Genomic DNA, 16,034 nt, shown 5'->3' with positions numbered 1-16,034 from the left:
GGGTATAGAAGTAGGGATTAGGGTACTGCATTTTCGGGACCCACCTCTTTAAGTAGAAGGTATAGAGAGCCCTATCAGACTCGAAGCATTTGCGGAAGGCTGAAGCACAAGTGCTTTGCTGTTTGTTTTTTGTATATAGCAAAATGTAGCAAAGGGGCGGTTATTAATCGAACACCCCATCCCTCTCGATTAACCACCGGTGTTTTTATTTAACCTGGCCCCTCTTTCAACGTTACACTTTGCATTTCTCTTTTCATTAAGTCGACATTCAAGCGCAGTTAGATGGAATGTTAAATCTCGAAGTGTTTTGCAGTTTGCAATTTCAGTATGCTATAGAGTCATTTATGAACAATATTAAACAAATCCAGAAATGATAAATTTGTGCGGGTAGTTAACGCTGCGCTTACAACAGCTGCACAGAACAATGCAACCCGAATCATGCCTGAACGTTAAATGTAAACGATTAAGCTTAGTGAACGCCAGAAATTCACACGGCAGATATTGGCATTGAAGCGTCGACTGTCACATATATGTCGGAAAGACATGACCTTATTGCCCACTTGCAGCTTTACTATAGCTTTCTTGACTATGCCTTGACGTTGCCGAGCTTTAGGTAGCTTATTTTAAACCATGTTTGTAGTTTGAACAATAAAACAAACAATAGAAGCGTGCTTCAGGACATAAAGGTCGCCTCACCTCATCTCGGTGCGATGCGCTAGCCGCTTACACGAACGTGCTGGCGTCGACGACGCCTCCTCCTTTACATACCGCCGTCTGGCGCGTTATGGCGATGTGCCTTCACATTGCGCATTTTCCACTCTCCTATACATAATTACAGCGCGCTAATGTTAACTTTTCTCTTCCTTCTCTTTCAATCCCCTTTCCCCAGTGCAGGGGTATATACCCTATACCAGATCCAGATGCCTGGTCAACCTCTCTGCCTTTCCCTTATGACTTCTCTCTCTCTCTCTCTATAAAGTGCTATATTCCAGCGCAAAGATGATACAACCAATAGACAAGGCAACGCTCTGTTTTGTCTACTCAGTTGCCTCGTATTTGGTCAGGGAAAATAGCACGCACCGAATATACAGGGTGTTCATTTTTAAGTTTTACGGAATTTTTAGAAATCGCCTATGGCAGGTAGCATAATTCTTATCATTGAGCTGGGTTATTCGATGAGGCGGACATTAGTAGCAACCAATTAACAAAAAATCACTAATTAAATTCTTAGTTAATTACTTTACGACACATATTGCAATTTACGAATTCTAGCCGGTGAGCTTATCAGGCGTATCCACTTGGAATGAATTTCCAGAATGACACCAGTTTAGAGATATGCACCATCAAACTCGCCGTAAAAATGCACTGATGTTCCACTTACTTTTTTACCAAAACGCTATTTTATATACATTGAAGCACAAAAGTAACTGGAACGCCTATGTATTTAGTCCCACACTTTGGGAAATAATATCTAGAAACTGCATGGTGTCATCCTGGAAATTCATTTCAAGTGGAACGCTTATGCTACGTGCTGCTGCTGCATTCGTGCATGGAAACGCTTCTGCCATACAGTATATAGAGCATGATTTTCGTTCTCGCTGTACTGAGATCGCGTTTGTTGTGTGCCGCAGGGAAGGGCCGGTGACCTGTCGTCGGCGGCCAGCGGCAGCGTGATCTCCAAGCTGCCCATGCCTCTCAAGCTGCAGCTGGATCCACTCGCCGGGGTGAGTCGGCGGCGGCGGCGTCCATGCAGCGCTGAATGGGCAGCGGCGCGATGGGCTTCTTTCCGCGGGTCCGAAATGATGGGCGTGCAGGCAATCGCGTCATTAACGTGAAACACATCCATGCTAACGGCAGAAGTGCGCTTTCGCTGAGTTGGGTGTGGTTCATCGCATAGGGCATTGAAAGACGCCGGAAGGAGAAAAGGCCGCTGAAGTGGCCGTCCATCCGTGAACTAGTTGGACTGCCACCGGAAAGGTGCCTCGACGAATGTGTCAATATACGATTATTGCCTCGCACTCCAAGTCTGCGCTCTTACCGTATGCATTTCGGTGCCGCTGTGGCTTGCAAGACGTCATCATATATATAGGCACCATGTTGGTGAACCAGCACGGTGAGCAGCTGCGCCCATGATGTCACGTGCAAGCTAGAAACCAATGCCCGTATTTACAACTTTTACAACGATAAGTGCTCTCCGCGATTGGCCGCCACTGCAGCGATTGTCTCGTTATCATGCCGATCGCTTTCATGACTGGCGGATGCCCGGATGCTGGCCAATGAGGACACGCTTCATGGTAAGTTTTCGGAATGCGAGCCCAAAGTCGGTGTAAGCTCTCCGTCCCCCGCTCCCCAAGCAGAGTATATATATGCAGCTGCAAAGATGTCGACAAATCTATCTTTCTCTCTGTCTTACCTCAGGCAAAATAATACGTCGCCCTTCGCCGACTTGGAAAATAAATTTATTTTGTTGCGGCTTAGTTCGCACAGTTATTAGAAGCATTCGATTGCATCACCGCATTAAAATGTATGCCTGCGTTCGGAACCGATTAGACGCGGCGCGGTCGTGAAAAAGAGTCTGATCGCCGCTTCTATAACGTCCGTTGGCGACACAAAAATCGGCGAACATTGCCGCCGAAACCGAAACATGCAAGTAACGTCACCGAACGTGGTACGGGTTACGAACTAAAGTCTCGACACGCCGCGATAGCGGAGCTCAAACGAGTCGGCGGATTCGTGCTTGTTTCTACGCGGGGCCCACTTAATAACAGACCCCGTCCGACGGCCTGTGTCGCGAGCGGGTCGTTTTCGTGTTCGTACAGAAGAAACGACATTTGCCGGCACCGGAGTGCCACGCCTCTTTGATTGAATATGTCCCGCTCTCAGAACCGACACGTCGGACAGAGATTATTTTGGGTTTGAAAAGTAAAAGACAAGAAGGAAAAGAAGAAAGAAAGAAAAATGGGGTGAGAGAGGCGTGGGGTAGCGGGAATGCTACCTCGGTCCTGACATGCTGGACAGCTCGAAAAGACGATTGAGGGAACCGCCAGCAGCTTCCTCAGAGAAACAGATCGAAGCGCAAGACCGCAAACCACCGTGGAAAGCTCGCTATAGGCAACGGAGATACGGACAAAGTGCGATTCTCTTAGCTTTCGTCACGTACTACCTGTTCTAATGATTCTTTTTTTTTTTCGCAAATGCATAAGCAAACAGGCTAAATGAAGTCTAAAGGCAAATGTGGATCGCCACTTGCTAACATTTAACGAGAAGGATGAACAAGAACCCAGACAGAGAAGACACCACCAGCCCTGTTCTGTCTATTAGTTATGTCTTTTTTTTTCTCTCTTTCTCTCTGCTGCTTGTTCAAATATGAACCAAGGCCAAGCTTCCCAAGATGTCGATAACAACGAGCGGCCATCGCATAAGGATAGCCGTCTCCACTCTCCCGTGATACCGGGCTGGATTTTCGCATTCTGCCTCGCTCTTTTGCACAAAACACCACTGCTTCAACTGGCTTACTAGAGCGTTAACATGCTGATAGACTGGACATGAAGAAGCACATTGTTTTGCACTGAATAAACAAACGTGAGAATGAGATTGAGGTGACATATACACGAAGGGATATTAAGGATATTTGTCTTTATGTTTGGAACAACGCCTAACGTACGCAAATCACTTCGGCTGTATACAATTGTTAACTGTAGCAAGAAGCGTCCTGAATTGTGAGGTGGACGAAAGCTGTACAGAAACAAAAATAGGGATTTTAGGCTGGACGTCAACGCAGATACATTTCGCTTGTGCCTCTGATGTGGAAAAAAAAAAGTGTTCAAAATATTTTGATGTGTTCAACAGAGCCAAGCTTTGCTTACCAGTGCACGTGTCTGAATTTCTTTCTAAAACGCCGTATCTTCGTATGCTGCTTTTTTTTTTCCTAGCACATAAATTTTGCAGACGCGTCGCATCCCTTTTAGCTGTTATCCTTGACTTAGGTCATGTCATGTCATGTCATTTTTTTTTTTTTTTTGCATAGAAGTAATAAAAAGCTTTTTACCCGGATGGTGGAAATAACGGCGTTGGTTACTTCTTAAACGCACATATTCTATTAATGCAGTGCTTCTTAGTCAAGTCATGGTAGAGATAAGAAGGGGGAAAAAAAATATAGAAAGGAACGAGCGGAGGCACGTTGTGAGGCTTTTCCACAACGTCCAGTCGTGTAGTGGCCGAGCGACGTTCACGTAGCCGCGCCTGAAGAAACACATTTCTTTTTGTGCGTAGGGAGCATGTAGGAACGAGTGGTGCAAGAGGTGCTCTCTGTGGAAAGCTAGATTGAAAAGATTTAAGAACGAGGCACCACCCTCATTATGATGAGCACGCTTTGACACCGTTTCTAAGTGGCGTATTATAGTATTAAGCGCGTTGCTTGTGACAGTAACAGTAGCACTTTTTGGCTGTTTTGATCTAAATAAAAGCTTTGCAGAGCTATGACTCCAAATCCGTGCTAAATTATCGACGAACACGCTGTCCGGGACTGAAAAGCGCGCATTGTAAAGTTCGAATTTACACTGGTTGCTATAGGACATAATTACAAATGACAGCGTCAAGAAAAGAGCGCAAAGTCACTGCCGTCCATCCCTGTCTCATTCGTTGTCCAAGTATGTTGGTCCATCATCATCATCATAAAAACTTTATTATATAGACTGGGAAGTTTGGAGCACGCAGGCTCCAGGGCCCCCGCACGACCCCACGGCACTCAAGCGTTTATGTTAGTCCGGTCCATAACGCTGGCAGCCCGGTCAGTGGCAATGGTCTGCACGACCGGGTCTCCGGAGCGGAGCAGGGTCTCCCAGTCCTCCCAAGTCTTCAGGTGCTCTAGGCCCCGCGGGGGAGGATCCGCCGGGCAATGAGAAAGGAGATGGAGAGCAGAAGCGCGAGGTTCCGGACAGAGAGTACAGGCTGAAGTGAGGAAAAGTGGGTGATAGTGAGAAAGAATGAGAGGAGAGGGGAGAGTGTGTGTCTGTAATTGGCGCCAAAGGGTTGCTTGTCGATTGCTAAGGGATTCGTGCGGTGGAGGGTACAGCTGGCGCGCCACCTTGGAGGCATGCGTCAGCTCGTTGAAAGTGTGCGCGCGCTGTTGGTCCATGTCATTGGTTCGAAATAACAAGAATTCTCTATCGTAACCAAGTTAAGAGCCTTGTCATGGAGGTATATACCGCATGAAAAAGAACGAGCACGTCTGCCTTAGTAAGCAATCAGTTGCCCTCCATTAAAAATAAGTTATCTTGATTGCGGATAAGGTTCATGCCTTGTATGTCGTGTCCCCCCCCCCCTTTTTTTTTTGTTGCTTTTCTTTTTTGCTTTGTTCTGCTCGTTTCTTTCTTTGTTTTATTGTTTGTTTGTTTGTTTGTTTTTCTAGCTCACAGCACGCATGCGCGATTTCCTGTGTTATATAACTACGTTTCTTACAAAATACACTTTAGTTGCGAGTCAGCGCTTGTTCTCGTCATCTTACACTGTCCCTTATCGTTTGCGCTGTTCACTTTCTTGCAAATATGCACCAACTTGCCCAGCTAGCAATACTACTGCCGTCGCTCGCGCCGTTAGATGTAATCACGGAATGCATTTTCATACTGGCAGCAGCAGTAATGGAGGCGTTGCGAGCTAACCACGGGCATTTGTTTCCCTATACGTCGCCGTCTTCACGATGCGAAAGAGCTGTCTGTTCGAGAAGTACAGGAATTAAGTGGAGAAAAGTAATCGTGTTGCACAAAACAATGCTTCAGGTCCCAAAGCTATTTCGACAGCAGCATTGGAAGCAATAAGTACCTCTAAATGTGCGAAGGAATTACGCACCCGTGTATGATTGTTGCACAAACCGGCTGGATATTCAGGAGAGACCATAGCTTAATAGTATAGCGAAGGCTATTTGCATTGCATATCCCGTGTCGTGTGTGCGTATCCATCATGAAACAGCTTCGTGCTGCTCCAAGGACTACATGTACGGTACAAGTTTCGTGGCCGTGAACGCCATGCGGGAAGGCGTGCTTTGTCCGCCGTATAGATATATAGGCAGGCGTGTCCCTCGTTCCAAGCGGGCAGTTTGCCCGCAGGTTAGTGCAAAGAAACGGCGCTTGTTTTCGTGCCAACTTAGCGGTGCACTTGGTTTCCCTTCTTGTGGCGGTTTTGTCCTTCATCGTTTGTTCGAACACGGTGACCGACGAAGTGACGCCGCCCGCGATTCTCTTATCGTGGCTCGGCGGGCCTGTCTCGCACCCGATCGCCAAGTGCTCGCGCGTACGAGTCGTGCAATGAACTGCAATTCAGCATTGTTTTAAATCGCTTTAAATTAAAGATGTTGCGTTTACATGTGTCCAAATTAACCAGTATTTTGAATTAGCATTTACTCCCAAGAGAACAGTGAACTTCAAGAGAGTTTGGTTCATGGTGCATGGCTAGATGGTACATGCATGGTATTTAGAACGGAAACAATTAATGCAAAACGCTAGGCGAGACAGAGAGCCAGTTTTTTGCGCTGTTTCCGTTCTAAATGCCAAGAGAAAAGTATTTGACGGTATTCCTTCCTATGTTGTTTTCTTTGCAACGCGAAACTGTCACTTACCAGCACCATATACTGTCCGCGGGTAAACCAGCCGCTAAATGTAATCTATATGCTTTTAAAAGCGTCGAAAAAATTCAAATACTCGCACGCTACAATAAAGACTTTATTGTTTGTAGCATACCACAGAACACGCTTTGTTTATGTAAGCTTTTTTGTGGCGCCACATAAACAACTTAATCCGGCTATTTCGCCTGTTATTTGACACTACTACTTCATCAGTATGCGCTATCTAATCACAAGCACTCACGCATATTCAACCGGATCCGCGTGCTTTATTTGAAGTTCGGCTGCAGACCTACTTGCTTCTGCCGAGTCTTTTTGTATAGCCCTGCATGGTATCGGTGCCTCGTGCTACCGCTATTACGAGCGAGCCAAGAGGAGCCGGTGCAGTGGCTGCACCTAATAGTCGCGCCGTATATGTAGCCTTAGTTTATTTGTTCGTTCGGGCGGACGAACGAGACACGAAGCTGCGTATACTAAGCCAGGAAGAGAGTACATTACACTGGGCTTGCGTACTCTAGGCTGTATGAATTTTACTGCGCAAAATACTTATGTTCTAGGGAACTGAATTCCAGCGTCCGTAACGTCACGATGCAGTCTAATGGTCAGTGCACAAATTAAATCGTTCTCCTGGGCAGGGCAAGAGAGAAAGAAAATATTTGGCACAGAAATAGCCAAGGGACTGGATATGATACGTACAAAATTTGAAGGTTGTGAAATAGTTACAACAGTCTTGAATTATTGCTAAAGCGATATACAGGGTGTTTCAGCGAACACTTTCGAAAATTCTTAAAGGTTGCCTGTGGCAGATAGCACAATTCTAGTTCATGAGCTGGTCTACTCGAAGAGGCGGACATTATTTGCACAAGGAATCAAAATGCATAATTGAATAATTAACAAAATTTCACTAATTAACTTTTAAACTAATTACCTGATGGCCCATATTGCAATTTACAAATTGTAGCCGTGGAGTTGGCAAGGCGGATCATCCCACTTGGAACGAAATCTCGGGATGCCACTAGTTTCGAGATATTAATTCCCGAACTTTGCGGAGAAATGCATTGGCGTTCCAGTTAGTTTCTTAACAAAACGTTGCTTCATGCATTGAAGCACAAAATTAACTGGAACGCCAATGCATTTCTCCGCAAAGTTCGGGAATTAATATCTCGAAACTGGTGGCATTCTGAGAATTTATTCCAAGTGGATCCGCCTTCCGAACTCCATGGCTACAATTTGTAAATTGCAATATGGGCAATCAGGTAATTAGTTAAAAACTTAATTAGTGAATTTTTGCGAATTAGGCGATTATGCATTTCAATTTTTTGCGCAAATAATGTCCGCCTCTTCGGGTAGACCAGCTCATTAACTAGAATTAGGCTTTCTGCCACAGGCATCCTTAAATAAATTATGAAAGTGTTCGCTGAAACATCCTGTATATATCAACGCCAAGTAAAGCGCAAATAGCCGTTCGCAACGCGGTCTTCGGCGCAGCAGTCGTATAGCGTTCCGCTGCACAAATACAGCTCTTCGTTGCCTGAGATGCCAGTCAGTGAAATGCCGTCGTCACGCCACCGTTGTTGTCATCGTCCTCATCCGGATGTCGCGCCGTCGTGCTCGTCCTGATGATGGCCGACATTTATGATGACCGACATATGTGATAAGCGAGAACGAATGGCCGATGATATACCATTACGAGTGAAAAGCTTTCTGAATTCTATCTCTTGCCTGTACGGAGTGCTGTACGCGCTGTGCGCAGAAGCCAGTTGGTCATGGCCGCTGTGATGACGTCCTTTCCGCGTGTCTTCCGCAGCAACTACTGAAAAAGAACCAGCGGGCCCAGGTGAGCTGCGTGGTGGAGAAGAAGAAGGCCAGCGAGGTGATCGCCCACGAGCCCCGCACGGTGCGTATATATACGTATACATATATATACCACATATTTTTTTCTTCAAACACTTTTTTTTTTTGCAATCGTAGTAAAAATATAGCGCAAAAATTTGGTCGGCTCAAGCGGATTACCCGAAGAGGTGCACATTACTTGTTCGACAAACTGTAACGTCCATGTGGCTAATTAGGAAAAAATTGGCACTAATTAACTGTTTAATTGTTCACTTTACGACATATGTTCCAATTGCGAAATTGAAGTCGAGCAGTAGTGAATCGTTTATGCTTTGCAGAAATCCTAAGACTATATAGTGTCACTTTCGAGTTATGTAGTATATTTTGAGGATGGATATCCATAGTCAAAATATACTAGTTATAATCAAGTCGGAATCAGCTAGCACAAGACAGGGGGAATTGGAGATCGCTGGGAGGGGCCTTCGTCCTGCCGTGGACATAAAAACATGACCGATGATGATGATTATCCACCCAAAATAGTTGCTTCCGGTTAAAAGTGTCCCAAACTGCTCTAAGCACGCATTTAGGACATTACTGCGCCAGACTTAAAGGAAGTGTATCTATGTTAATTTGCAGTGTTCTAGTTAAAACGTACTGCATATACCATGTGTAAAATACTCATATTTGGAAAATGCCCGAGATGTGTAACAAATGATCTAGAGAAAGTGACTGGTTGCTTACGAGTTAATGTTTAATTCTCTGCCAACTTCAAAATTCAACGCGAACCATAGAATGCCGTAACCAACATTCAAGCAGCAGCATTGTGTTTATGTAATTAGCCTAATCGTTGTTATATACGAGAGAAAACTTATGTTCGCAGCGTAACGCAGCTATAACCGAAAAACTGTCAATGTTAATTTCTTCATAAGCCACCCTTTAGTATGTAACTATCGTCACTCATGCAGAGCAGTAAACGCCGCTGCAATTTAAAAGTATTTGAACCATCCTAAAAAACAAAACAGAAAAAATTCTAAGCACGGTACTGTTACGGACAGTATTTCTAAAAAGTTCCAATGCCACTTCACGAGCGACAGCGCCTGTCTCCGGGCACTGCGGCCGTGCTTGGGTGAGGAATACTGTCCGTCCCAGTCTCCGATGGCTTCGTGGAAACGGAAATACGTAACGACAGAAGGGCCCAGCACGCAGCCCGGTGTTTAAAACATCCAGTCGGGCTCGGGCTGGCTTGGAAACTTTCGGCAAAAACTGCGCTGGTGCGCCACACGCCGCCATCGGGCGTTGGGCGGCGGTGACCTGCTTTCTTTGCGAGCAGCGCTTCCTTGCCGCCGCCGCTGCCGGCAGTGGTGATGCGTTCTCTCTTCCGGCAGTGGCCTTTCACTCGCTCCGTCCATCCCATCCAGGAAAGGTGCACACCTGAGAGAGAGAGCGCTCCCATTCGGCGGCTCATTTTCGTCGGCTGCGACGCCGTCGCTGGGCTGGTCCGCTTAAAGCCCCTTGATCGACACAGGTCCGCCATACCGAAACAACTCGTCTCTCTCTGTCTTACTAATTGAAATGAAAATAAAGGAACGAGATTTACGCGCTATCTCACAAACTCCGCGCAGTGCAGCGAAATAGATGTGCGTCGCGTCAGCCAACCGGAAGAAAGAGCAGAGGAACTTGCTCCAATTGACCGTCTCTGAACCGCCGATCCGCGCGACGTCGACTGAAGGGAGTCCCGGGAGGATCCCGCTACCTTCTTTGCAACACGCAGCCGCTCTCGTTTCTGACTGACTTTACACGAGAACGCCATAGCTTTCTATGCACCGGCGCGGAGTTTCTAGTTTTCTTTGCATTTTTTTTCTTCACATCACAATGAGGAAAAAAGGATAATATGGTAAGATAGAAGAATAAAGAAGTTGTAAAAAGAAGAAAGAAGTCACAGTTCGAGAAAAGCAAGTACGAGAGACTTAAGAAGAGTTCATGAGGTGGTACGAGAATTGCTATGTCTATGACTCTGACTGCCTTTCGCTTTATACGTATGTGACATCATATTTATTGCGATCGTTGGGCATGTTATGCAGGCTAGGAGAATCAGCCCCGCCTGTTGTGGCCTGTTGTTTTAGAGCCGGGTTCGATTGTGGAGTGTTGGAATACCGCACGTGTTCATACTGAGAGTAATTTCTTCCTTCTCTCTCCTTTCTTTTCATCCATTTAAATCCCTTCCCCGTATAGGGTAGCAAACCGGACGAGCGTCTGGTTAACCTCCCTGCCTTTCCTTTCTTCTTTCTCCTCCTCCTCCTCGGGCACGGCATCCTTTGTTGTGCTTGCTGGTGGCGTGGTTTAACTAACCAAAACTTGTATATTATTTAATTTATTATATCTTCTTTTTTCATACACGGGCAAGGTGCAGACTCCCTTCCGATTTTGCATCTCGGAGTTCTGCTGCGATTACGCGTAGAAAACACGGTATATCCTCGCAAAGAGTCATTGGCTGGTTATATTCGGACGAAAATATAACCACGTAATGTATGTCGTGCCGTGCCCCAGGGCTGAGCGTTACGTCTCATGCGGAGCACGTCGCCCTTCTTTTACCGTTTTTCTGCTTGATTTAACCGTTCTCCCCTTTCTGGTAACGCAATCAAGACTCGTGTTACGCTGGTCAAGCGAGTCCAGGTTATAGTGTTTGTCGGAAAACTAATGCAACCGCGATTTTATTGCTTATTCTTGTGTTACCTTTTGAGGGCGTCCAGTGTAACTCGCTGCCTCATTTACATTCAGTGATGCCGTACCGTAATCAGAAAGCAGCAAGTACATTTTACAGAAAGTCTTTTTTTTTTTTTTTTTTGTCCTTTCTCGTTTCTTTCTGCTTTTATTGCAAAGCACCAACGCGGCTCTGTTCACGTCGCTAATGCTTTCCTTTAAGTGCCTGCGATCGACGACAGACAGAACAACCGAACTGTGTGCCGTTCTTTTCTTTAGAGATTTTTCAAAACTGTGAGTGCGAGTCCAATACGTGAACGGTACCAATAACCGAGGGGGTACAATAGTATCAGTGCATGCACGCTTTCTAGAGCTTTCTCGTCTCTATATCAGCAAGGGCAGCAAATATTGCTCATAAACCTATATTGCTGGTGCAATGTGTCCAAAGATAGGGCGGTGCTGACCACGACAGTCAGGCGCCGAACTTAATTGAAACCACTTTGGTCTTTTACGTGTTCCGACTGGTTCCCGAAGCCGCTCTCGACCTTGGCCTAAATTACTTTGCTGCCAGCCAGACCGGACCTTTTGGAAGTTCGGATGGTTGCTTTTTTTTTTTTAATTCTATTTTATACCATATCGCTCTCTCGGCAATGTACGCGGGTTTTGGCTCGTTGGCACCGGGTGAACAGAAGTCGACTTCACTCATAGGATGACTAACTATACACTTCTGCTTAGGGTATTGCTATTACGATAAGTATATACGATGGTCCACCGCTGGCGATACCGCTGTGCATATTATTCTGGAAAGCACCCGTTGAATAATAGGCTGTGGCAATGATTGGCTCCCGAGATCGCTTCACGCGATGTGGTTGGCTCACGGTTGAAGGGGTAAACACAAGTTCAAGAGTGTACATGTTGATGCAACTATACTATACAGATGACCCACCGCGGTGGCTTAGCGGATTTGGTGTTGCGCTGCTGAGCACGAGGTCGCGGTATCAAATCCCGGCCGCGGCGGCCGCATTTCGATGGGGGCGAAATGCAAAAACACACGTGTCCGGTGCATTGGGGGCACGTTAAAAGATCCCCTGGTGGTCAAAATTAATACGGAGTCCCCCATTATAATCTCATAATGGCTCATACTCAAATCATGGTTTTGGCACGTAAAACCCCAGAATTGAATTCAATACTCCAGATGAAGTAGCAGTACAGAAGACGACTCCGACGAATGCTAAACAGTTCATGAGATTCATTTATCTCAAGTTTTCAGGAAAGCTATACTAACGAAACAATACATACGACTTAACAGCCTAGCACGCATGATTCCTAAATACGAAATTATTTGCCTATTTGTTATATTACTGGGGAAAAGCGTAAGCAAGTTCTTCCGGCAGAAGCTGGCAAATATGGCCGTATCCGAATCACGAATGCGAATTACTTTGATTATTGTTCGTGTTAAGGTCTCACGCGGTCGATTCCCGGCCCCAACGGCCGCGTTCCAAAAGTGACGGAACGAAAAAAAAAAAAAAAAAAAAAAAAAAAAAAAACCCGCTCTTGTGTCTAGATTTAGGTGCGCGCTAAATAAGCCTCAGGTAGCCAAAATTAATCCGGACTCATCCGCTATACGGCGTATCTCATATAGCACATGGTGCTGCTTGTTAAACTCTATCGGTGAATGAGCCTATAAGGTATCGGTATTATAATATACATGTATGTATACTTGTTTTTTTTTTCGGGGACTGGATATGTGCTCAGCGGCATCGCAATGCGGCTGACCCCGAACTTTCATTTTTGTGCGCGTAACGAATAGCAAGACATCGGCAGAATGAGGCCAGGCGCGACGCGAGTTGCGCCGCAGTAAGTACCCTATCGACTGCGGCCATCTGATCCCCCGACAAGGCGTGCGGCGGGCACCTCGCGAGGCGAAATGTGTCCCGCGATGCGAGGGCGGCCCCATTTCGCATGCTCCGGAGGCAATCGTCTCGGCTGCGCAGCGACCAACCTGCTCGACTGACCGCGCCGCGCGCGCACGAGCAGGAACGAGGTCGCCGACCCGCTCGCGCACACTCGAGCGCGGGGAGGTTCGCCTTCTTTTGTGCGGCCGACAAGGGGGCTTGGAGTGCAACTATACATAGCACGCGCGCGTAACTCACACTATCACCGCGAAACATCTCTACTACCACCGAGCCGCGCGCTATATACTATCTCCCGCCTGCTTCACAATTAAGCCACCAGGTTATCGTAACTACACGCTTGGACGCGGTGCGAGGGATACAAAGAAACAGCCATGAACAAAGGACCTTTAACTTTCTGTTTCTGTCGAGTCGCACTTTTTCTACACGTTGCTGCGCATTTATTTTCTTTGTGTCCCCTCTCGCTCGTCCTTCACGCGGCTGGCATTGAGCGAGCAAGTCGTCGGGACATGTGCTCCGTTTTTAATCTTCGCTCAGGCAGCTTCTGTCGTCATCGACGGGCGCCACGGCTTAGTCGGTGATAACGAAGCCTTCCGCACAAGAGTGACAGATCCGTATCGGCGCATCGCCATTGTGCAGCTGATAATTATGTTTCGGAGTGTATACAGATGCACTGCTTAAAGAGGTGCTCAACTAATGTGAGATAAGCGTGTACTGTGCAGTGCCGCTGCCCTTCGCAAACTCGACTGCTGCCTGCGAGTGCCGTTCTTGGTTTCGGGGTAGCGCAACAGGCGCCGTGCGCCCCTTCGTGGGCGCACGGCAAAAGCACGTGCTTCGCCAGGGAAAACGGAGATAGCTGAGGATTTCCGGATGTTACAGACCACTCTTGATTAAAACGCACCTGCAGCGCACGGACCGGTGCATCTCAGCGCCCAATAAGATAACGAAGATTTTGTCAGCTACAGGTATGCGTCATATACACACGCTGCGATCTTAAATGCGCCGAATTACCGTCGCTTCCGTTGAGCAGTGCACAAAAGGAAAGAGAGAGAGAGAGAAATAAAAAAGAAATCCCAACATAGCGCGCTAACACAAAGAGCTGCGCACGCAGACACACAGTAATGAAACGTATTGAAAGAAACACGTGTCATATATAGGCTTCTATGCAGTTTGCTACTTCCTAACTTCACGAGAAGCATATGCTATATCCACCCGTATAATACCTGAGAGCTGCTTTGATTTATTAACGAACGACGAGGTCAAGTAGCGAGGGTGATTGGTTGTTGGCGTCGAACGACCCAATATGACGCAACAGCTTCGCATTAATCACCACCTGGTGTTTTTTAAAGGGCACCCAAATCTTGATGCAATATCGTTTTTGGTTTGTGTACTCAATCCCCATCTAATGCCAGTATGCATCCACTGGGCTTGTTGGTTCCGGCTGAAACACGTAACATTGTATTATATATAGCGGAAGCTACGTGTTTGTGTTGTCGTTCACTCCTGTCCGGGTTGTTTCCGCTCCAGTGCAATGCGCAGTCCAAGAGCGGGTTTTATCGAACTGTCATATCCACAGTATCGTTGAAGCTACAACGACCACAACTGCAACAAGGTACATAGTTGAGCGAAAGACACGTTCAATGGATTCCCGTTACGGACGACTAAAAATGTCCCGAAGCTTCTTGTCACAATCCGCGAGCGCCTGACGCAACCGGCAGTATATATATATATATATATATATATATATATATATATATATATATATATATATATATACACGTGTATACTTGCTACCGGCAACACCCCCCCCCCCCTTCTTTTTTTAATTGGAGTGGAGAAATACCAGGAAAATGCGAAATAACTTACGCATAACGCATACGCGATATGCTCTACCAGTTAACATATATGCTTGAGCTACCGCGTGTCCCCTAATGTCCCCGTGTCCCTCCGTCCACTTTACTGGGTATTTGTATAAATGTGCTATAGATCGAGCCCTGGGAGTGTTAGCCAGCGCCACTCACGGCCATGACGGCGAATGCAATCAAATTCCGGCGTTACACGTGCCAAAACCACGATACGATCTGATTATGAGGCACGTCGTAGTGTGGGACTCCAGATTAATTTTAACCACCCGCCAACTCGTGTCCAGCAGCACAACGCCATAGCCACTGCCGCGGTGGAGTCGGCGAATGTAAAACATCCTTTCAACCGCAAGGCTTCGCGCGTACGGGGTGATAATTTCCAAGTTCTGCGGAAATTTAAAAAAAATCGCCTGTGGCCGATAGCATAATTCTTGTCCTTGAGCTGGATTATTCGAAGAGGCGGACATTACTAGCACGATGAATCGAAACACATGTTCATCTAATTAACAAAAAATCACTAATTACATTATTAAGTAATTACTTTACGGCACATATTGCAATTTACGAATTGTAGACGGTGAGTTTGCAAGACGTATACACTTGAACTGAATCTCATGGATGAAACCATTTGAGATATATTATTTCCCAAAGTGTGGGCCGAAATACATGGGCGTTCCAGTTACATTTGCTCTTGAATGCATAAAAGAGCGTTTTGTTAAAAAAGTAAGTGGAACAACGGTGCATTTTTGCTGCCCGTTTGATGGCGTTTATTTCAAAACTGGTGTAATTCCGGAAGCTCATTCCAAGTGGATACACCTTGCAAACTCACCGGCTACAATTAGTAAATTGCAATACGTGCCATAAACTAATTATTTAAGAAGTTAATTAGTGATTTTTTTCAATTAGTTGAATATGTGTTTCGATTTCTTGTCTAATGCCCGCCTCTCTGAATAATCGAGCTCAACGACTAGAATTACTTTATCTGCAACCAGCGATTTTTAAAAATTCCTGAAAACTTACACACGACCACCCCGTACAGTAAATGAACTGTATAGGAGCAGACAAGTGGACGATAAACCCTCGCATGCTATAACCTCCCGGCATCAAGGC

At 46.2% G+C, this 16,034-nt stretch overlaps 1 protein-coding gene across 1 annotated transcript in view; it reads left to right on the top strand.

The window, feature by feature from the left end:
- Positions 1–16,034, top strand: part of LOC119433861 (uncharacterized) — a 59,235-nt gene that overhangs the window by 30,319 nt on the left and 12,882 nt on the right. The window contains exons 3-4 of the mRNA XM_037701139.2: positions 1,632–1,724; positions 8,424–8,513. Coding sequence (XP_037557067.1) covers positions 1,632–1,724; positions 8,424–8,513 — 183 coding nt within the window. The remainder of the gene's footprint in view (positions 1–1,631; positions 1,725–8,423; positions 8,514–16,034) is intronic.

This window comes from Dermacentor silvarum, chromosome 1, assembly GCF_013339745.2.
Source record: "Dermacentor silvarum isolate Dsil-2018 chromosome 1, BIME_Dsil_1.4, whole genome shotgun sequence".
Taxonomy (NCBI): Eukaryota; Metazoa; Arthropoda; class Arachnida; order Ixodida; family Ixodidae; genus Dermacentor; species Dermacentor silvarum.
This window is presented reverse-complemented; position numbering and strand designations above follow the sequence as displayed.